Genomic DNA, 24,731 nt, shown 5'->3' on the forward strand with positions numbered 1-24,731 from the left:
TTCTATCCTGTAGTGTTGGTTATCTCATTTCTTTCAGTCTCTTCTCATAGTTTACATTCTTCAAGTCTGGACTTATGGTGTCTTTTTCATTTCTCATAAGGGCTTAGATTTCTAACTCCTTGGAACTCCGCCCACTTGACCACTGAACAACAGACCAGCGGAGTTGCGTGCCATACTACCTAAGGAAAAACTGTCGTACAGCTCATGGGTGATGTGTTCCTCACAGAGACCACAGCAGCCTTAACCACTCACTCCTTGAAGGTTATGCTATTTAGAAGTGAATTGCTGATCTTCCAGACCTTGTGATATTGTCAGTTGATCTTTTTTTTGTTTTATTTGTTTATTTTTTTTTATTTATTTATTTATTTTTTTTGAGATTAAAGGAAAGAGACAGACTGACACATTGGTTATTCTTGTTTAATGATTGTTACATTTAAAGAACAGGCATATAGAAATATGCCGTAGCCTGGTTAAGACATTCTAGGTCAAAATGATGCCTGATGTTGGCCAAATATTGTGGCATTCTTAACGCGGGATCACACTTGTCAAATTATTAGTGCTGGGTCAATCAACAGACATTATCTTGTATCACAAGGATCTTTATCAGGTCCTCTGTACCACGTTTGTCTCATGCATGGGCGTGAAAGCTTCAAGTATACATTAAAATTAATATCTAACCACACAATTACTGCTTACATATATGTAGTTCACTAATCTTCTTTGAAAGTATTGATATAATGCCTCATTATCTTAATGTGTAGGTACTAAAAAATTACTTGCACACATCTTTAGGTAATGTTTTTTGCCTATACACACTTCATTTCACTGTTTATTCTAATTTTGTATAAAAATACAAAACATGCTAAATACCTTGTTGCCTTCAATGGGGAAACTTAAACTTTAAATCTAAGAAAAATCATTAGCAGCATTTTGTTATGGCTCACATCTTGTTGTGTAATAATAATAAGTACAATGAAAACTAAATGCTTGCATTCAAATCCTTTGTAACAAGCATTATGCTACTTGATTCTCTTACAATAGGATTCAGTAGTTTATCCTGTATACATAAATAAAATAGGTCATTATAGAAAATAGATTCCTTTGAAGGTACACTTGCTTATATCTACTTAATGACTTACAAATATGACTAGTAAAACTTGCTGCATGGTACTGTACATACAACAGTTATCTAATGAAATGTCAAAGTGCTTTTTTGGTGTTATTTTTACACTATTTCTGCATTTTGGGTGTGTTCATCTCTTAGGTATCCCTATTTATTATCCTAGTCTGTTTAGACAGACCAAGTATTATAATTTAACAAAATATGGTCTAAATTATTAGCGATTATGGAGCAAGGGGAAACTGTGGAGTAGGTAGCACGTCTAGCAGCTGTTCAGGTCATAGGTCTTTCACAGAGGCAAGAGCAAGGTCCCTTGCCCCAGTCCTCAGATTCCGCCATGTTAAAGGAATGTTCTATCCCGTGTATTGCTTCTTCAGACCTGTCCTACTTCATCACCTGTGCCACTCTGCAGAGTATTTTAGTGTGAATTGGTTGTATCAGTCATGACCTCACACTGCATTATGGCATTGTACCAGAACACAATGATATATTGGAAGTCATGGCCCAAGACAGGAATGCCATTCAGACACCTTTACCTGCCCTGCCACAATGCCACACACTGCTGGAAGGCAATTCACTTAATCTGAAACAGTTCACACTACACAGTTTTGATAATGGTTTTCACTCATAACTGACCTGTATGCAGATAATTCTGTATGTTCTAGAGTGTATTGAAAACAATACATGCACACTGGCTTGTTTTCACCTAACATATTTGCATCACTTCCCATGAGTGGCTGGGTCTTTTGCTCTATCTTGCTGCCTGCCCATAATTCTTGTAAGCCCTTGGAAAGTTTGTGGCCCGTGGTAGTTACAAGGTTCTGAAGTTCTTAGGAGACCAGCACAAAAAAAATGCATCAGAAAATGCCTGTTTCTTAGGTGCTTGCAAAGAACTGAAGAAGATGTCTTTAACTCTGTATCTTTCTTCTGTATTATTTCCAACTTCCTTATATCTTTCTTCCTACATGGAAAGCATAATACTGTTGTATACTCAAACTTAGGATGTCTTATTTTGGTTATTATTATTATTATTATTATTTTTTATTTTTCATATTCTTGTTTAAGTAATTAAATACCACCCTTATATTTGCCAACATTCTGTATTCTTATATCTTTCTTCCTACATGGAAATCATAATACTGTTGTATACTCCAACTTAGGATGTCTTATGTTGGTTATTATTATTATATATTTTTTTTTTTTCATATTCTTGTTTAAGTAATTAAATACCACCCTTATATTTGCCAACATTCTGTATGTGAGATCAATTGTCACACTTATGTGCTTTTCCAGAGATAGGTTGTCTTTTCTTCCTTGCTTTTCCTCATCATTTCTTCTTCCATTTTGTAATTCTATGAGGGCCTCTTTTTACTTGCTCTTATTTCCAATACATTGTCATTTTTTTAGCATTAAATTTTAGTTTCCATCTTTGGCTCCATGCATAAATTTCTTCAGTATCCTTTTGTAAGTCATTGCAACTCTTTTGGCTCTTTGTTATTCTTAATAGCCTCACATCATCAGCAAACAAGTTAATGTAACTACTCAAACCTGCTGTCATATTGTTTATTTGAAACTTTTTTTTTTTTTCTATATGTAGGAAGGACACTGGCCAAGGGCAACAGAAATTCAATAAAAAAATATGCCCAGTTAAATGCCAGTCCCATAAAAGGATCAAAGCAGTGGTCAAAAATTGATGAATAAGTGTCTTGAAACCTCCCTCTTGAAGGAATTCAAGTCATAGGAAGGTGGAAATACAGAAGCAGGCAGGGAGTTCCAGAGTTTACCTGAGAAAGGGATGAATGATTGAGAATACTGGTTAACTCTTGCGTTAGAGAGGTGGACAGAATAGGTGTGAGAGAAAGAAGAAAGTCTTGTGCAGCGAGGCCATGGGAGGAGGGAAGGCATGCAGTTAGCAAGATCAGAAGAGCAGTTAGCATGAAAATAGATATGCAACATTGTGGCGATGAGAGAGAGGCTGAAGACAGTCAGTTAGAGGAGAGGAGTTGATGAGACGAAAAGCTTTTGATTCCACCCTGTCTAGAAGAGCAGTATGAGTGGAACCCCCCCCCAGACATTTGAAGCTTACTCCATACATGGACAAATAAGCCCCTTGTACTGAGTTAGCAGCTGGGGGGGTGAGAAAAACTGGTGGAGATGTCTCAAAATGCCTAACTTCATAGAAGCTGTTTTAGCTAGAGATGAGATGTGAAGTTTCCAGATTAGATTATAAGAAAAGGACAGACTGAGGATGTTCAGTGTAGAAGAGGGGGACAGTTGAGTGTCATTGAAGAAGAGGGGATAGTTGTCTGGAAGGTTGTGTCGAGTTGATAGATGGAGGAATTGAGTTTTTGAGGCATTGAACAATACCAAGTTTGCTCTGCTCCAATCAGAAATTTTAGAAAGATCAGAAGTCAAGCGTTCTGTGGCTTCCCTGCGTGAAATGTTTACCTCCTGAAGGGTTGGATGTCTATGAAAAGACGTGGAAAAGTGCAGGGTGGTATCATCAGCGTAGGAGTGGATAGGACAAGAAGTTTGGTTTAGAAGATCATTAATGAATAATAATAAGAGAGTGGGTGACAGGACAGAACTTTGAGGAACACCACTGTTAATAGATTTAGGAGAAGAACAGTGACCATCTACCACAGCAGCAATAGAACGGTCATAAAGGAAACTTGAGATCAAGCTACAGAGAGAAGGATAGAAACCATAGGAGGGTAGTTTGGAAATCAAAGCTTTGTGCCAGACTCCATCAAAAGCTTTTGATATGTCCACGGCAACAGCAAAAGTTTCACCAAAGTCTCTAAAAGAGGATGAACAAGACTCAGTAAGGAAAGCCAGAAGATCACCAGTAGAGCGGCCTTGACGGAACCCATACTGGCGATCAGATAGAAGGTTGTGAAGTGATAGATGTTTAAGAATCTTCCTGTAGAGGATAGATTCAAAAACTTTAGATAGGCAGGAAATTAAAGCAATAGGACGGTAGTTTGAGGGATTAGAACGGTCACCCTTTTTAGGAACAGGTTGAATGTAGGCAAACTTCCAGCAAGAAGGAAAGGTAGATGTTGACAGACAGAGCTGAAAGACTTGGCAAGGTGCAAGCGCGGAGGCACAGTTTCGGAGAACAATAGGAGGGACCCCATAAGGTCCATAAGCCTTTCGAGGGTTTAAGCCAGCGAGGGCATGGAAAATATCATTGCAAAGAATTTTAATAGGTGGCATGAAGTAGTCAGAGGGTGGAGGAGATGGAGGAACAATGGGGGTTAAGCCTATTCTCTGCTTCATGGGTCGAAAATGACCCACCTTAGCTGATCTTTTTTTCAAAATGATACAAAATTCTAAGCAAGAGAGAGTTTTAGGAAATTATTGTTACTATGTCAATCAAAACTTTATAAGGAATGACCATGTAAAAAAAATGCAAGAAAAATCAGTCTAATCTATGATATTTTATACTTTACTTTCAGTCACATGGGAAGTGATATGACGACAGATGAAAATCAGTGATCAATGAGTTCACTGCTGACATCCAGTTCCTTGCCATCCATACCATAAATTTGTCCATGTGTGTGTGTGTGTGTGTGTGTGTGTGTGTGTGTGTGTGTGTGTGTGTGTGTGTGTGTGTGTGTGTGTGTGTAATTCACCACCAAGGCCTGATAACAAGTGGACCAGTAACCACCAGCCATTACCCTCTCAGCTCAGAGCTCATTGTTAAAGATCACTGGGTAAAACTCACTTCACACACCACACACCCCATCCCCCTGGTCAAAGGGGACAATAAGTGTCCTTCTTGTCAGCAGAAAAATCCCAGAGCTGACCAGCCCCTAGTGGAGTTCAAACCTATATCAGCCGTGGCAGCCAACACAGACTCGGCCCTTTTACCACTGATCCATGAAGCAGAGTGTGTATTTACCTAGTTTTATTTATCTAGTTGTATAATACAACATAATTTCCTGTCTCCATATCTATATTTATCCAGAATTTCTTTAAATTTATGCACATTTGGTGCTGTAACAACCTACTCATGTAGACCATTCCAGATATCCACAGTTCTATGTAGAAAACTGTACTTCTTGATGTCCCTCAAACACTACTCTTTGAGTGCCCTCTCATCTGTCCAGTTTCATCTTCTTCCAGCAACACCAGATCCTGCTTGTCTATCTTTTAAATGTGGTTAATTATTTTATACATCATTATTAGAGCTCCTCTTTCTCTTCTAACTTGGCAGTCCCATTTCCTTCAACCTCTCTTCATATGTTAGGTCTTTCAGCTCCAGTACCATCCTTGTAGCTGATCTCTGAATTCTTTCCAATTTCTTTATGTTATTCTTCATATGTGGAGACCACACCACTGCTGCATATTCCAGTCTGGGATGTAGCATAGTGGCTATAATTTTTTTTCATAGTCTTATCCATGTAGTGAAATACCACCCTAATATTTCTCAACATCCTGTACATCAAGCCAAATATTTAATTTATATGCCGTTCTGGGGTTAGGGTATCTTGAAAAAACCACTCCTAGGTCTTTTTCCTCCTTGCTCCTTACTATTACTTCCTCCCCCATTTTATAATCCCATGCAGGTCTTCTTTTATTCTTTCCCAATTCCATCACATGGCATTTCTTAGTATTGAATTCCAATTTTCACTTCTTCCTCCATCCATAAATCTTGTCAATATCTCTTTGCAACTCTATACAATCAATATGGCTCTTTATTACTCTTAACAATTTTGCATCATCATCAAACAGATTAATATAACTGGTCAAATCCTCCTCCATATCAGTGATGTGTATTTGGAACATAATGGGTGCTAACACTGACCCCTGTGGTACTCTGCTTATTACATTACTCCAACTTGAACAGGTGTCCCTGATCACAGTTCTCATTTCTCTATCCTTTAAGTAGTCTCTTATTCATTTTAGCATTGTCCCTCTCAATCCTCCTATATGTTCCATCTTTCACAATAGTCTTTTATGTGGAACTTTATCAAAAGCTTTTTTTTATGTCCAAGTACACTGCATCTACCCACCCATCTCTCTTTTGTATCTCATCTATTACTCTTGTATAGAAACTTAGTAAATTTGTCACACATGACCTTCCTTTTCTGAAACCAATTTGACTATTTGGTATAACTTTGTTCTCTTCCAGATATTTCACCCGCTTTTCCTTGATCAATATTTCACAGATCTTGCCCACAACACTAGTTAGCTACATCGGTCTATAATTCAGTGCCTCAGTCCTCTTTCCTCCTTTGTGTATTGGCACTATATTTGTTCTCTTCCACTTTCTTGGTACTCTTCCCTCTATCAGTGAGCTGTTTATCACATCCTAAATTGGCTCCATCACTTTTCTACATTCCTTTAGTGTCCAACGTGACACTCCATCAGGCATCATTGCTTTCCTAACATCCAATTTCTTTAACAATTTGTGAATTTCATGTTTTTTGCACCAAGACTTCCTGTAAACCCCCTGCCTCTCCTCCTCATTTGGTTCTGTAAAATTCACTTACCCATTGAACACAGACTTGAAACTCTCATTCAGAATTTCACTCATCTCTTCTGGTGTTTGATATATCTTTTCTCTCTTTACTATCTTGTCAATGTTTTTTTTGTTTGTCATCTTTCAATTGATATATTTGTAAAAAAGCTTGGGATCTTCTTCACATTTCTTTACCACATCCTTTTCAGATTGTTTCTCCTCCTTTCTTCTTATTCTAATATACTCATTCCTTGTCTCCTTATAGTGCTCTCTGTTATTTTCATTTCTTTGTTTCTTCAGTTTCTTCCAAGCTATATCCTCTCTTCTTAGCTTCTGCATATCTGGCATTATACCAAATGTTTGCTCCTCCTTACTTTATATACAGGTACATATTTCTTCACACCCTCATTGTACTTTTTCAAGTATGTTTCATATTTCTCTTGCACTGTCTTGCCTTCCTTAAGTCCTTTCCAATCAATACTCCCAAAGAATTTTCTTAACTCTGTAAAATTTATCTTTGCATGATTTAGTCACCCATTTTTATAATCCTCCTTACATGGTAGAACCTCTCAATCTTGCAGTACCATTTCTAACACCACATGGTGACTTTTTCCCATTGGGCTTAAGTATTTAATGGTTGGACTGAACTGTTTTTTTTTTTTTTTTTTTTTTTTTGAATACCAGGTCTAGCATAGATGGTTCCTCCTACCCTCTGTATCTTGTAAATTCCTCCACCCATTGGTCCATTGTATTCACCATAGCCAACTGTAGCATTTCTTCACTCCACGGTCCAGCATTTCCATTAACTTCCATCTCCTCCCAGCTTAAACTTTTGCAGTTAAAGTCTCCCACTAGTAGTATTTTACTGTCCTTCCTTATCATGTTGTCTAAGCACTTCAACACTTCCTTTTGCATTTCTTTGTAACCCTCCAGCCTCCATGTATTAGTCTTCATTGGCACATACGTTAATATGATCCTCCTCCTTTCTCTCCCACTGGTGCTCATTGTTATACCTATGACCTCCACCATGCCATGTCCATAATGCACTTCTTCCACTTACATATCATCTTGAACCATTATCCGTACTCCTCCTCCTTCTTTTCCCTTTTTATCTCTCCTCCAATAATTATATCCCTCTTCCTTAAAGCTTAAATGGACTTCCTCTTTTAACTTTGTCTTGGTTAGGCACAACACATCTGGTCTATTTTCCTTTAAGTAATCTCTCACTTCCAGTACACCTGAAAGTAACCTGTCTATGTTTGTATACATTACTTTTAGTGTACTACATCTCCCACCACATGTAATTTGTCTATTTGCTGCTGTGGTTCTTTCATTTCTTGCTCCCTTTCTTGAATATACCATTTCCTTAGTCTTGTATCTATTAACCTCCAATAAAATTTCCTCTTCTCGGTCTCTGTCCTTCTCTCGTTTCTTTTTCTTGGCTTCTTTTCTCAGATCCCTCTCTTTTTCCCTTTCTTCCAAGTTCATATCTATTTTTACTGAGATATTCTTGTATTCTGAACTTTCAGCCAGGTTCCCAGTTCTCACTAGGATCTCCTCTACTGCAACTTGGGATCTCATTCTCACTTTTAACAGTCTTTTACCTCCACTATATTTTCCAATTCTATATGCTCCTTCCACTTCTCATTCCAGTCCCTGTTCCTCATCTTGGACCACTAATAATTTTCCTTACTGATTCCTTCTCTTCTCTCTCCCTGACAGACTTTACTGAGTTTTTCTTCTCATGCAGTCCAAAAAAGACCATACATTTCTTCTTATTCACTGTGCCTTTCATCAAAACCTTTTCTTTAATTACCTGAATTACTGTGTCCTTGGTCTTTTCCTGTATTTGTTTTTTAACCACCTCTCTGTGTGTGTGTGTGTGTGTGTGTGTGTGTGTGTGTGTGTGTGCTTTGGTATATATTTTTTAGTGTAGTTATTATTCTCTTTCTTACAGTATTTCACATAAAAATATAAGAATATATGATTTGTAAGTGAGGGATAACAGGGTGCATGTTGCATGATCAGGCAGTGTATCAGTGTTTGATTGTGTGTGCATTCTACTTCCCCTCCTGCATCATATCACAACAAAACCATAAAGACATAATGTGAGTGCTAAGTCCCATAGCTCGGTTCAATCTCATATTGACACGATACATGAAATTAAAAACTATCAAAAATCACACTAATTTCAACTGATATGCAAGGTGGTTATATGGAACATTTCAAAGATGGGAGGCATATTATTTTCAAAGGTTCTCTCTCTCTCTCTCTCTCTCTCTCTCTCTCTCTCTCTCTCTCTCTCTCTCTCTCTCTCTCTCTCTCTCTCTCTCTCTCTCTCTCTCTCTCTCTCTCTCTCTCTCTCTCTCTCTCTCAGACATGGTAATCCCACTATTGTCTCTTTCTATGATCAGAGAGGTTGGGTGAGTGAGTGGTTACAATGGGAGCAATTTCAGATGGGAGTTGCCATGGCAATAGACTTCGGAGTTGACATTGACAACAGAGGTGCATGTGAGGTGTGTGGCAGCAGCATGTGGTCATGTTTAGAGTTCACATGTATGAGATTTTAGCCATTTATAATTTTCTCCATGCTTTAGCTTCATGTCAACTATAATATTGCAAAAATATATATTTCCTCACCCACACATGATTATATTAAGAAGTGATGCAAGAAACTCACTAACACACACACACACACACACACACACACACACAAAAGAAAAAAAAAAACTACTCTGGGATTAAAGTTACAGCCATGAAATGGAATTGGACAAAATGCCTATCAGTCAAAATGATGCAAAAATATCATCTGGTGATATTTTGCATTATATCACTTTCAGGTTCTTTTAATGTGAAATGACAAGAAAAATGTTTCTTTATACAACACCAACTTTCTCAGTCTCAAAAAAGCATTATATTCTATATTTTATTCTTCAAAATACTTTCCTATGGGAACTTAAATGATGTTCTGATGTTCTGTTACTCGCTGATTGGTTATTTGCCTTTTGGGCCTGGAAAGGCAAATACCCTGCTGGGCACATATTCTTCCATTTGCCTTGTGAGCAAAGCATTTGACTTGTCAATGACACTACTGAGAATACCTATGATGTTCTGATGCTCTACTACTAGCTGATTGGTTGTTTGTCTTTTGGGCCTGGAAAAGCAAATGCTCTGCTGGGCACGTATGCTTCCATTTGCCTTGCAAGCGAAGTGCTTGACTTGTCAGTGACACTACTGAAAACAGCTTCTGACCTGTTGATGACACTAATGAAAACGCCTATAGATCATTGTAACAGACAATAATAGGATTATGATGATTCAGAGAGAGAGAGAAAAGGAAGAAAGATCATTGTAACAGACAATAGTAGGATTACGATGACTCAGAGAGAGAGAGGAATGAAGGAAGAAAGATCATTGTAACAAACAACAATAGGATTATGATGCCTCAGACAGAGAGAGAGAGAGAGACTGAGATTATTGTTAACAGATTATGATGACTCAGAGAGAGAGAGAGAGAGAGAGAGAGAGAGAGAGAGAGAGAGAGAGAGAGAGAGAGAGAGAGAGAGAGAGAGAGAGAGAGGAATGAAGAAAGAAGGATCATTGTAACAGACAATTGTAAGATTACTATGACTCAGAGAGAGAGAGAGGGAGAGAGAGAGAGGGGGGGAGGCAGGCAGCACCCAATCAGAAGTTAGCCACTCATGATATCACTGCAGTGAGTGGGGAGGGCTGAGGTGGCTAGCTAGTTTCCCTCTGCAAAATAAAAACTTTGCAATTTTTCAAAAATATTCACTGCAGTGTGCAGACAAGAGCTTATCAGCTTACATGACTGGTCCAGTTACTGGGTGTATGATTGCTTAGTGCTTACAATGGATTCTACAAACACAGCCCCTGACTTTATAGATGATCCTGATGAATATTTTGCAGATGTGACAGGTGACAAAGCTGGTCTTGCCATGGAATTTGAAAGTGACAAGGAAAAGGACATTAACATAGATTATAAAGAGTGGTGCCTATGGAGAAATAGGAAGAAATTAGTAATTATGCCTTCAATTTTCTGATTAGTATGGTGCACAATCATGGAAATCATATCAGATGTTATGAACAAGTCCCATGCCATTTCCTCTAAATTTACTGACCTCACATCTCCTATCAAACATTCTACAACACAATATGTTCACAGTTGGTCTATCTTCCATAATATTGGGTTTCTCAGTGGTTTCTCTACCATGATTTTATATTCCCATAGCCTGTATTTATACTCATAGTTTATGTAAATGTATATCTATTATACTTTTCTTTGCTGACACAGGCTTTTAGCCTGCAGTGCTATATATTTTACAGTTTACTTAAAGGTTGCAGATTTATTTCCTGACAGAGGCTGTTAGCCTGCAATGTTATATAGGTATACATCACTTAAGTAAAAGTATACCTATTATAGATTTATCTGCTAACAAAAGGCTATTAGCCTGCAATGCTATATGGATATACTATATAGATAATAATTATAAAAGGTTTTATTATAGTTTTATTTGCTGAAAAGGGCATGTGATATGTAGGGTGAACTTGTCCCCATACAGCAGAACTTCCGAATTCCATCTAACACTACCAGTAACTTTGTGTTGATGTTCAGTGTCCACTGAGAAAGCTATTCAAATAGGAAAATTCTGTGACATACCTGTAATACCTGACTTTGGGTAAATGATGAATCAAGTCTTATTCACTGATATTTCTACTTATAATGGCCTGTCCTCTGTGCTCTTTGCTAATCAGGGGATGGAATTCCTAGTTAGAAAAATACTGTTCATGTATTTGTTACCCATTTGTTTGTATGTAAAGCTAATGTTCACACCCTCACTACTGACTGACAAAACTACTGTGTCCAAGATTACACTTAGGGAAGCTCATGAGATCACTGGATTCTAGATTGGGTGAGGAATCAAGCCTCCCATCCCTATGCTTATCTGAAAACAGTTGCCATTACTATCATTGTAATCATTGCAGCTTGAAATGTCTGACCAGTTTATCGCACCCAGGTACAGGTATTGTCACGATCGCCTACTTACCTGCGATTGTACAATCCCGGTTATCTCTCCAAGAAAGTGGACGTTACACTGATCCCGGAAAGTTTTAAAGGTCTGGATTTTTAAAGGCTTTGAGTGCCTACCCGACCTATCCGAAATCGTCAGAATTATCTCTTACTCCACCTTTACCTTGACTCAGCACACCTGGAATTACTTCTAATACTAGATTGTTGTTGGGGGGTTAGAAAACACGATTATTCTATGTTACAAGCACATATATTAATACTAATAATAATTCACAAACAACATGAGGTAGCACACGTTACTACATGACGTTCTCGTCACTTCCCACGTCACCAGAACCCGTTTACACCTCCACCAGTCACAGAAATATTACCCCTCAACCGCAGGAATTTACCTGGACGCCATTTCCGCGTCCCCAGACAATAATTCCCGTATTTCACCTCCTCAAGCCTCACAAAAGATTACCATTATCACCAAAGATTACCCATAACACCACAATCTTGTCCCCAAAATCACCAATACACCACAACACCAACTTCCAAGGTTAACACCACAACCTCCACTCACAAAATGGCTGCCAGTTTGACCTATGACCCCTTCCAACAGCATCACCGGCACAACTCAACAACCAAATTTCAGCGGACAAGAGCTCTTGGTACCACAAAAGACTCACTAACCTGATCCTGGATATCAAGGTTATACCGCTACACCACTAATACCTCCACAAACTCACTCCACCACCAATCCACACCAAGATTCTCCCCTGAGAGACAGCTACTTTCCACCTTTCCTCACGACCTAAGGCACTCTGCCTTTTCCCCTCCTTGGAATGTGTTGTTGCCCACTCAAGCTCCCCTCGTTTTCAACGTATTTCACCTCAATTATACTTCCTTCCTTATACATACAAAGATATAGAGAACTTAAATTATGAAGAGAATAATACTACATGATATAAAATGGGTAAATAAGCCTTACACTACTTATAACAATAATAAGGATAATGCCCGAATGGCAGGTAACCGGAACACGGGGACACTAAGAAAATGTGATCCCATTCAAGGTAAACTCGGCCAATAACATGACATCCCATCCCCTTCCCAAAAGAGGCATGAGGCACCTGATTAGGATGCCTCACGACTAGGTGGTGCGCGGGACAAGGCATCGGCAATAACATTCTCACTGCCTTTCACATGGTGAACCTCTAAGTTATAGTCCTGCAAGACCAGGCACCACCTCATCAGCCTCTGATTGGAGTTTTTCATTTTATGCAAGAAAATGAGCGTATTGTGGTCGGTGAAGACCTGCACAGGCTGTCCTGTCCCTTTGACGTACACTTCAAAATGACTCAAACTCAGCACTAGGCCCAAAGCCTCTTTCTCAATAGTGCTGTAAGCCCTTTGATATGGTAACAACTTCTTAGAATAATAGCCTATGGGGTGCTCCATTCCCTCATGTTCTTGCATTAACACACCACCCACACCATTCTGACTGGCATCCACGTACAATACAAATGGTTTTTCATAATCAGGCATGCGCAGCACCGGGGCACTGACTAACATTTTCTTAATCTCCACAAAAGCTTCCTCACAAAGCTTATCCCAACAAAATTTTGACTTCTTATTCAGCAACTTGGTCAGGGGCATGGCAACATCAGAGAAATTCTTACAAAATCGCCTGTAATATCCACTGGCCCCTAAGAATCTCAGTATCTCCTTCCTATTGGTGGGTGGAGGGAGATTTACAATGTCTTTCACCTTGGCTTCCACGGTTCTCACTTCACCTTTCCCAACCTTGAAGCCTAGGTACTCCACGTCAGCTTGCACGAAATTACTTTTTGCTAAGTTGACAGTAAGGTTGGCATCATCCAGCCTCCTGAACACTTCCTCCAGCAGCTGCACATGTTCTTCCCAACTCTCAGTGTACAACAATATGTCATCTATGTACACAGAACATCCCTTCAATGGGAAAAGAACCAAGACTTTGTCCCCAGGCTGGAAAGATCTGGCCCTCGTCTTCTTGTCATACCAGCCTTTCATTTCACTCTGACTATTTTTCAGATTTTCCCGAGCAATTTCCCTAGCTCTCATCAATCTGTCCTTGAAATCAGATACATATTTCACCACAGTATGAGGCTCCTCTACTCCTAACCATTTTTCTTTCACCATCCTTAAAGGACCGTTCACCTCATGGCCATACACTAACTCAAATGGACTGAAACCAGTTGACTCCTGCACACTGTCCCTTAACGCGAATAAGGCTAGTGGCAATGCCTCATCCCACTGAACACTCATCTCCTCACAATACATCCTGAGAGTGTTTTTAAGAGTTTGGTGAAATCTTTCTACACAACCCTGAGACTGAGGATGATAAGCACTCGACAGTCTCTGTTCAATCTTTAGACCCCTTAGGATTTCCTTGAACGCACGAGAAGTGAAATTACTTCCCTGGTCTGACTGCAACACCTTAGGAATTCCCAACCAGGAGAAAAATTTCACCAGTTCCCTCACAATGTTTTTAGAGTTTATACTCCTGAGGGGAATGGCCTCAGGAAACCTGGATGACATACACATAATAGTCAGCAATTACTGGTTCCCCCTCCGGGTCCTTGGTAAAGGACCTACACAGTCTATCACCACCTTACTGAATGGTTCCTCGACCACAGGTATAGGATGAAGGGGGGCAGGGCGAATCACCTGGTTCGGCTTGCCCACCTTCTGACACAAACCACAAGTTTTACAAAACTCTTTCACATCACCTCTCGCTCTGGGCCAGTAAAAATGACACAGGATCTTTCCTAGGGTTTTTCTGACCCCCAGGTGTCCTGCCAGATTACCTTCGTGTGCCATCTCCAAAATTTTCTTCCTATACACCCATGGCACCACAATCTGCCTTTTCACCATCCAGTGATCGGAGGTTGGGGCTGTCAGGGGCCTCCAACTTCTCATTAACACCCCGTTATTCACGTAGTAGCCCACGTACTCATTGTCAAGCTCACCCAGCCTGTTAGCCTCATTCCAAGCAGACTTCAAGCTTTCATCACTCTCCTGAGCTTTTATCAACTCGTTCTTTTCTACCAGAAAATCAAGGTTGGGCCCCACCTGACCTACAACCGGTCCACCACTCGCGCACTCCGGGTTAGTTCCTTTTTCATTAGGTTCCTCAAACAGAACGCCCAGGCCTTCGTCCTCCTGCGTTGCTCCCTCAGTGTCCATGTGTTCCTTCCGGGCCATCGCTTGGGTCACTGCACAGACTGGGAACAATTCAGGCACCTCTGCTTCCCCATCTGTTGAGTGAGGGACTGCTGCTGGAGTGGTGGTTTCCGTCATCCCTATCAGAGGGTTGTCTACCATCTGAAGTTTAGGGATAACTCGACCTCCAGCTAGGTCATTCCCAACCAGCATATCCACTCCATCTACGGGCTGTGCCTCCTTCACTCCCACCGTCACCTCTCCAGTGATGTATCCACATTCCAGCCAAACTTTTGTGCAGGGGAATACTGAACTTGCCTCCTGCACCCTTGCATGAGATCTCTCTGCCAGTGCTGGTCTCCTCATTCCATGGGAGTACACTACTTAAGATCAGACTCTGGTTAGCTCCCGTATCCCGAAGGATTCTGATCACCTTCTCTGGACTTCCCTCCACTTTCACTGTGCCCTTACTGGTGAAGTGCTCAAAGCCCTCATCTTTCGGCGGCTCTTCTTGTATCTCTGCATTCATATTCTCCACATACTTTATCAGGTCTCTTTGGGTGGCAACTGCTCCCACTGGCTTCGGCCATCCCTTTGGACACTGGAACTTCCTATGCCCGCTACTTCCACATCCAAGGCACTTAACTGCACCTTCATCCCCACTACCCTTCTGGTAATAGGTAGTGCTCCTGGGCCTACTCCCATAGGGCGTAGACCTCATGTTGTGGTCAGCTGGCGGGAGCATGGTGTAAGTGTGGGGAAAACTATAGTTGTTAGGGCGGGGCTGGTTTGATCTGTGGACTGATGTCGAGCTCATCTGACTGTCATTCTTATATCTCTGATGACCATCATTTCTGCTAGAGAATGGCTTTCTCCCTTCATGGTGTTCATCTCCGTTCAGCCCACGGACCGCACAGTACTTGTCAGCTCTGCGTCCGGCTTCCATCACGTCTTTCACGTCATGTGATGCGAGCTCACATCTTACACTGAGGGGCATTTGGCTCATAAATTGTTCCATCTGTATAACTCCTTTTACCTCTTCAAGCATAGTGGCTTCCTCAGCCTTCAGCCACCGGTCCAGTTTAAGGATAACCTCTCGAGCCATCCCGAGATAAGTATCACCTGGGCGTTTTGTCGTCCTGCGGAACCTTTCCCGGTACACATCTGGACATAGAAGGGTTGATCCCAACACCGCTTCCTTTACCACTTCATAATCACGCACCTCTTGCTCACTCAAATTCACATATACCGCTCAGGCCTTTCCCTCAAATTTAGATTGGACTATTATCACCCAATCATTTCCATCCCATCCCATCATCTTTGCAGCTTTTTCAAATTGAAAAAAGAAGTTTTCTTCCTCCCCTTCCACAAAGTTAGGCATACTGATGGCCCTTCTCTCTAAATCCCCGTTGCCTTGAGCACCATTTCCTGCCCTGGTCCCGTTCACTTTATTTTTACTTTCTGCTCTAATTTTTTCTATCTCAATCTCCTTTTGCATCTGTATCTGCTCCCTCTTTAACTCCACTTCTTTCTGCATTTGCAATTGCATCTGAAGTTTCATTAACTCAAATTTTTCACTACTAGAAAGGCCATCTGTTCCACCAAAAGCACCCAGGTTTATCTCACTGACTTCAGCACCTTCCTCTACACTCTCCCCATCATTATCCTCACTTTCACCACCATCATTTTCAAACCAGCTCCTCTCCACAAGAGCATTTTTCAACTCCGCCTGCATTTCCTCCTTTTTCTTGGATTTCAACTCCACTTGAAACCTCTCAGCCACTGAACACAATTCCTCCTTGGTTAGTGTGTACAGATCATGCACACTTCTCGACAGAAGGAACATCTCAACACGTCTAGCGGCCATGATTACAATCACTACACTCCACAAAATACTCCTCCAAATATTCACCACAATACGTGCACAGTTTTTAAAGAAATATTTCACACAGGTAAATTCCTCCCAACAACAATCACCATGTAACACTCGTTACACCCCACAAATGTTCAAAAATCCCGGACGGGCCCCCATATTCTGTCACGATCGCCTACTTACCTGCGATCGTACGATCCCGGTTATCTCTCCAAGAAAGTGGACGTTACACTGATCCCGGAAAGTTTTAAAGGTCTGGATTTTTAAAGGCTTCGAGTGCCTACCCGACCTATCCGAAATCGTCAGAATTATCTCTTACTCCACCTTTACCTTGACTCAGCACACCTGGAATTACCTCTAATACCAGATTGTTGTTGGGGGGGTAGAAAACACGATTATTCTATGTTACAAGCACATATATTAATACTAATAATAATTCACAAACAACATGAGGTAGCACACGTTACTACATGACGTTCTCGTCACTTCCCACGTCACCAGAATCCATTTACACCTCCACCAGTCACAGAAATATTTCCCCTCAACCGCAGGAATTTACCCGGACGCCATTTCCGCGTCCCCAGACAATAATTCCCGTATTTCACCTCCTCAAGCCTCACAAAAGATTACCATTATCACCAAAGATTACCCATGACACCACAATCTCGTCCCCAAAATCACCAATACACCACAACACCAACTTCCAAGGTTAACACCACAACCTCCACTCACAAAATGGCTGCCAGTTTGACCTATGACCCCTTCCAACAGCGTCACCGGCACAACTCAACAACCGAATTTCAGTGGACAAGAGCTCTTGGTACCACAAAAGACTCACTAACCTGATCCTGGATATCAAGGTTATACCGCTACACCACTAATACCTCCACAAACTCACTCCACCACCAATCCACACCAAGATTCTCCCCTGAGAGACGCCTTCTTTCCACCTTTCCTCACGACCTAAGGCGCTCTGCCTTTTCCCCTCCTTGGAATGTGTTGTTGCCCACTCAAGCTCCCCTCGTTTTCAATGTATTTCACCTCAATTATACTTCCTTCCTTATACATACAAAGATATAGAGAACTTAAATTATGAAGAGAATAATACACTACTTATAACAATAATAAGGATAATGCCCGAATGGCAGGTAACCGGAACACGGGGACACTAAGAAAACGTGATCCCATTCAAGGTAAACTCGGCCAATAACATGACAGTATACAATCTTTTATCCAGAATTCCAAAAACTGGAAGGCTCCGAAAACCACAGTTATTTTCCAGGATGTCAGCTACACAACAAAAGTCACGTTTGGTGCCAAACGACGCATGGTAAACATAGGCCATGTGGCTGTGTTTCACTGCTTTTTATGCACATAGCCTCTGCTGCTCATGGATATTTTGTCTATTTTTTGCTGATTTTTTTTTTATTTTAAAGACTGTGAAAATGTCAAAAACTGCTGCCGATTCCCCTATGGGTAGCAGTGAGAAGCAGAAAAGGAAGTGTCTGTCATTATCGATAGCACAGAAAATAGAATTATTGCAGAAGCTGGATTGTGGTGTATCTGTGCGGAGTCTTTACAGAAGATTATAGTGAGGGAACTAGCACCATATGTAACCTAAAGAAACAGAAACACAAATTGTTGAAGTTTTACATTGACAGTGATGACCAGAAACTAATGAAAAATAGGAAAATGCTGCATAGGGTAGAAAACAAAGATCTTGACCACGTGTTGATGGAGTGGGTTCGACAAAGAAGAAGTGAATGTATGCTACTGACTGGTTTGTTGGTAATGAAACAAACTAGAAAATACCATGAAGAACTGAACATTGAAGGTGAGTGTGAATATTCAGAAGGTTAGCTGCAGAAATTTAAAGAGCGTCATAGTGTAAAATATCTGTAAATCTGTGGTGAAAAGCTTCTGCTGATTGTGATGCATCTGAGCATTACATTGATGAATTTGCCAAGATGATATCTGATGAAAACCTTCCTGGAGCAAGTATACAATGCTGATGAAACTGCTCTTTATTGGTGCTACGTCCCTAGAAAACATTAACAACAGCTGATGAAAGAGCACCATCAGGTTTCAAGGATGCTAAGGACAGGGTGACTGTTCATGGATGTACAACTGCTGCATTGCACACACATAAAAGTTGGCAGTGCTTGGAAAAGCCCAACATCCCAGATGTTTCAAAGGTGTAACAAGTCTACCTGTGCATTATTATGGAAACAAGAAAGCATGGGTAACTAGCCATGAGCTGAGCACCCTACCACTAAATCACCCTGTCCCCTGTAATGTTTTATCTAAAGAATGTTAAAATCTATGCTAAAAAATCTTCCATTCTGAAATCTGGAAAATTCCAAAATCCAGAAAGTGTCCAGTCCCAAGGTTTCTGGATAAGAGATTGTCAACCTGTACTACAATAATTTGTTCTATAATACTAAGGTTTGGTTTCTTCATAAAATTATAGATAAATGTATAAAGTCTGACAGTAATATATATATATATATATATATATATATATATATATATATATATATATATATATATATATATATATATATATATATATATATATATATATATATATATATATATATATATATTATGCATAAGTAAATGTATAAAGTATATATATATATATATATATATATATATATATATATATATATATATATATATATATATATTATGCATAAGTAAATGTATAAAGTATATATATATATATATATATATATATATATATATATATATATATATATATATATATATATATATATATATATATATATATATATATATATATATATATATATATATATATATATATATATATATATATATATATATATATATATATATATATATATTATGCAGAGAGAGAGAGAGAGAGAGAGAGAGAGAGAAAATGGAATAAAAAGAAAACATTTGACTTACAACAAACATCCATTTCATAATTCATTTTGATATATAAGTGGCTTCAAATCACAACAGATTCAGCAAAGATGTAAAAGCATTCTTGGCTTTATCATCTCTTATAAATTTCAGTTATTTTGTTTACAATCATGAATAATTACTTTCGAACTATAATTTTGTTGTTGCCTGTCTTGCATTAAAATTCAACTACTAAATGAAATCACTTTCGAAAGAGCAGAATTTGGGGAAAGTGTTTCGTGTGATGCATGTGAGTTGGGTTCCCGGCCCAGATCCTAGTAACATTTTTTTAGTGTGGCTAAAACTCACTTAGATAAGTAAACAACTATTCATCCATTGCAAACCCACAGTAGTGTTCATAACATCTACCTGCAGGTTCATAATGCTCTCTCTCTCTCTCTCTCTCTCTCTCTCTCTCTCTCTCTCTCTCTCTCTCTCTCTCTCTCTCTCTCTCTCTCTCTCTCTCTCTCTCTCTCTCTCTCTCTCTCTCTCTCTCTCTCTGTCAACATTATCTATTAAAATAATAATGATAATAATATTAATAACAATAATAATAATAATAATAATAATAATAATAATAATAATAATAATAATAACAGTAATAATAGTAATAGTAATAATGTATTTACCTAGTTGTATAGTACAGAGTTCGAGCAGGGCTCATAGTGTCCTGTCTCCATATCTATATTTATCCAACATTTCCTTGAATTTATGTACATTTGATGCTGTAACAACCTCTTCATTTAGACCATTCCAGATATCCACAGTTCTATGTGGAAAATTGTACTTCTAGATGTCCCTCAAACACTGACTCTTCCTGATCTTCTTTGAGTGCCCTCTCGTCCATTTAGCTTCATCTTCTTCCAGCAACACCAGGTCCTGCTTGTCTATCTTCTCCATGCAGTTAACTATTTTATACATCAATATTAGATCTCCTCTTTCTCTTCTAACTTGCAAAGTTGGCAGTTGCATTTCCTTCAACCTCTCTTTGTACGTTAGGTCTTTCAGCTCCAGTACCATCCTTGTAGCTACCTTCTGGATTCTTTCCAACTTCTTTATATCTTTCCTCATATGTGGAGACCACACCACTGCTGCATATTCTAGCTTGCGATGTAGCATAGTGGCAATAATTTTTTCATCATAGTCTTATCCTTGTAATGAAATGCCACCCTAATATTTGTTAACATCCTGTACATGGAGCCAAATATCTCACTTATAGACTGTTCTGGGGTCAGGATATCTTGAGAAACCACTCCTAGGTTTTTCTTTCGTCCTTGCTCCTCGTTGTTACTTCCTCCCCCATTTTATAGTCCTATGCAGGTCTTCTTTTACTCTTTCCCAGTTCCATCACATGGCATTTCTTAGCATTGAATTCCAGTTTCCACTTTTTGCTCCACCCATAAATCTTTTCAATATCTCTTTGCATCTCCATATAATCAACATGGCCCTTTATTACTCTTAGCAGTTTTACATCATTAGCAAACAGATTAATATATCTAGTCAAACCCTCCTGCATATCATTGATGTATATTTGGAACATAATGGGTGCTAACACTGACCCTTGTGGTACTCCACTTGTTACATTACTCCAACTTGAAAAGGTGTCCCTGATCACAGTTCTCATTTCTCTATCCTTTAAGTAGTCTTTCATTCATTTTAGCCTCCTATATGTTCCATCTTCCACAATAGTCTTTTATGTGGAATTTTATCAAAAGCTTTTTTCTTGTCCAAGTACACTGTATCTACTCACCCATCTCTGTTTTGTACCTTGTATACTCTTGTATAGAAACGTAGCAAATTTGTCACACATGACCTTCCTTTTCTGAAACCAAATTGGCTATTTGTTATAATTTGTTCTCTTCCAAATATTTCACCCACTTTTCCTTGATCACTGTTTCACAGATCTTGCCCACAACATTAGTTAGCGACAGTGGTCTATAATTCAGTGGCTCAGCCCTCCTTCCTCCTTTGTGTATTGGCACTATATTTGCTCTATTCCACTCTCTTGGTACTCTTCCCTCTATCAGTGAGGTGCTAATCACATCCCATATTGGTTCCACCACTTGTTCTCTACATTCCTTTAGTGTCCAACCTGACACTCCATCAGGCCCCAATGCTTTCCTGACATCCAGCTTCTCAAACAATTCATCAATTTCATGTTTTTGCACCAAGACTTCCCATAACCCCCTGCCACACTTCCTCGTTTGGTTCTGTAAAATTCACTTACACATTGAATACAAGCCTGAAACTCTTATTCAGAATTTCACTCATCTCTTCTGCTGTTTGATATATCCTTTCTTCCTTTACTATCTTGTCAATGGTTTCTCTGCTTGTCATCTTTCCATTGATATACCTGTAGAAAAGCTTGGGATCTTCTTCACATTTCTTTACAGCATCCTTTTCAAATTGTTTCTCCTCCTCTCTTCTTATTCTAACATACTCATTCCTTGCCTCCTTATACTACTCTCTATTATTTTCATTTCTTTGTTTCTTCGGTTTCTTCCAGACTATATCCTTTCTCTTCTTGCTTCTACACATCTGGCATTATACTAAATATGTTTGCTCCTCCTTATTTTATATACAGGTACATACTTCCACACACCCTCATTGTACTTCTTCAGGAATGTTTCATATTTCTCTTGCACTGTCTTGCCTTCTATAAATAAGTCTCTTCCAACCAATACTCCCAAAGAATTTTCTTAACTCAGTAAAATTTGTCTTTGTGTGATTTAGTCTCCCATTTTTATAATCCTCTTTACATGGTAGAACTTCCCTATCTTGCAGTACCACTTCTAACACCACATGGTCACTTTTTTCCCATTGGGCTTAAGTATTTAATGGTTGGACTGAGCTTCAGTTTTTTTGTGAATACCAGGTCTAGTATAGATGATTCCTCCTTCCCTCTATATCTTGTAAATTCCTCCACCCATTGGTCCATTGAAATAGCTAACTGTAGTATTTCCTCACTCCACGGTTCAGCATTTCCATTAACTTCCATCTCCTCCCAGCTGACATTTTTGCAGTTAAAGTCTCCCACTAGTAGTATTTTACTTCTCCTTCTTTATCATGTTGTCTAGGCACTTGAACACTTCCTTTTGCATTTCCTTGTGATCCTGCAGCCTCCATGTATTAGTCTTCAGTGGGACATACATTAATATGATCCTCCTCCTTTCTCTCCCACTGGTACTCATTGTTATACCTATAACCTCCACCATGCCATGTCCATATTGCACTTCTTCCACATGTATATCATCTCAAACCATTATCAGTACTCCTCCTCCTGTGTGTGTGTGTGTGTGTGTGTGTGTGTGTGTATATTTACCTAGTTGTGGTTTATGGTAGGGGAACAATCCCATCTTAAAAGCACTGACAGTTTCGGTATTTACAACATCTTCACCAGGTTCTTTCCATTTGTTCACACTTCTGTGAGGAAAACTATACTTCTTAATGTCTCTTCTATAGTTAACTTTCTTCGACTTTTTATTATGTACCCTTGTACTCTTTGTGTCTATATTTGTAAAACCTTCTTTGTCCACATTTTCCATACCATTTATCATTCTATAGATGTTTATTAAATCTCCTCTCTCCTATTTTCAAGGGTAGGAAATTCCAACATTCTTAATCTCTCTTCATAGGTTGATTTACTCAACTTCATGTTGTGTGTGTATTTACCTAGTTGTGCTTTATGGGAAAAGACCTATGCTCATGCTGTCCCATCTCCTTATCTTTTAATATCCAACTTAGCCTTGAATCCATGTATACTTTCTGCATTTACTATCTCCTCATCCAGACTGTTCCATACATCAGTACTTCTATATGGGAACTATACTTTTTGATGTCTCTTCTACAAGCACTCCTCTTCAGCCTCTTTCCATGTCCTCTAGTGTCCTGTGTATCCCAGACCATTAAGTCGCTCTAGTCCACCTCCTCTACTCCCTCATATGCTTTATATATCACAATCAAGCCTCCCCTTTCTCTCCTCATTTCCAACATTGGTAGATGTGTCCTTGCCAGTCTCTCTTCATATGACAGGTCCCTGATACTTGGTACCATCTTCATAGCTGCTCTCTGAACTCTCTCCAACTTCCTTATATCTTTTTTTTCTTGTATGGCGACCACACTATTGCTGCATATTCTAGTCTAGGTCTTATCAGTGCCACGATCATCTTCCTCACTATCTCTTCATCCACATATGCAAAGGCCTGCCTTATTCTTCTCAACAAGTTATAGGTTTCTCCTGTAATTTTTCTAATGTTTCTCTCCGGGGTCAGGTTCCCAGTCACTGTAACACCGAGATCCTTTTCTTCTTCTGCTCCACTCAACCTTACACCATTCAACACATAATTTCCTTTTACTCTTCTTGTACTTTTCCAAATTCTATTACTTTACACTTCTTTAAATTAAATTCCATTTCCCATCTATAACTCCACTCTGATATCTTGTTTAGGTCTTCTTGTAACATTCCACAGTCCTCTGCACTCTCAACTTCCTTCAGCAACTTTGCATCATCCGCAAACAGGCTCATGTAGCTGTGTGTGTGTGTGTGTGTGTGTGTGTGTGTGTGTGTGTGTTACATACTACAAAAATACATGGTGCTTCCACCTTGATGAAAAGTGAAGCCACCACTCCCATCAGTAGATATTATCAAGTTTCCATAATCATATTTAGGAAAACTAAGCCTATCATGGTGTTCACAAGAAATTGCTGCTAATCAAGAACATGATTGAATTACCAGTTCAAAGGAAATAATTGCTCTCCTTATCTCCCTTCATTCCATTGTTACATGGGCAAACTTTACATTATTGTCACTCATCAGCACCTGAGACAGTAACTGATAATTTGATGCCAACAACATTACATGAACAATAGGGAGTTGAATAAATGGAAAGAAAATGTTTACTCACTTATACTTATTTAGTTATTTATTTTTAATATTTTACACATAGTCTACTGTAACCAATTTATACTCTAGAAATGCAGTTTTTTTTTTTTTTTTTTTTTTTTTTTTTTTTTTTTTTTTGATGGTAGGTTCAGTTTTCTTAATCATCATCTGGTAACTTGATGATACCAGACATAACTGTGAGATGTCCAACTTCTC

At 39.2% G+C, this 24,731-nt stretch overlaps 1 protein-coding gene across 5 annotated transcripts in view; it reads left to right on the top strand.

Annotated features, from left to right (window-relative positions):
• Window positions 1-24,731, top strand: part of LOC135112817 (monomeric sarcosine oxidase-like) — a 261,886-nt gene that overhangs the window by 227,299 nt on the left and 9,856 nt on the right. The window contains exon 9 of one of the 5 annotated variants that reach the window (XM_064027652.1): window positions 101-3,362. The exons of the other annotated variants lie outside the window; for them this stretch is intronic. Coding sequence (XP_063883722.1) covers window positions 101-183 — 83 coding nt within the window. The 3' untranslated portion in view covers window positions 184-3,362. Of the gene's footprint in view, window positions 1-100; window positions 3,363-24,731 lie in introns of those variants that run through there. 5 annotated transcript variants of the gene reach the window in all.

This window comes from Scylla paramamosain, chromosome 24 (genome assembly GCF_035594125.1).
Source record: "Scylla paramamosain isolate STU-SP2022 chromosome 24, ASM3559412v1, whole genome shotgun sequence".
NCBI lineage: Eukaryota > Metazoa > Arthropoda > Malacostraca > Decapoda > Portunidae > Scylla > Scylla paramamosain.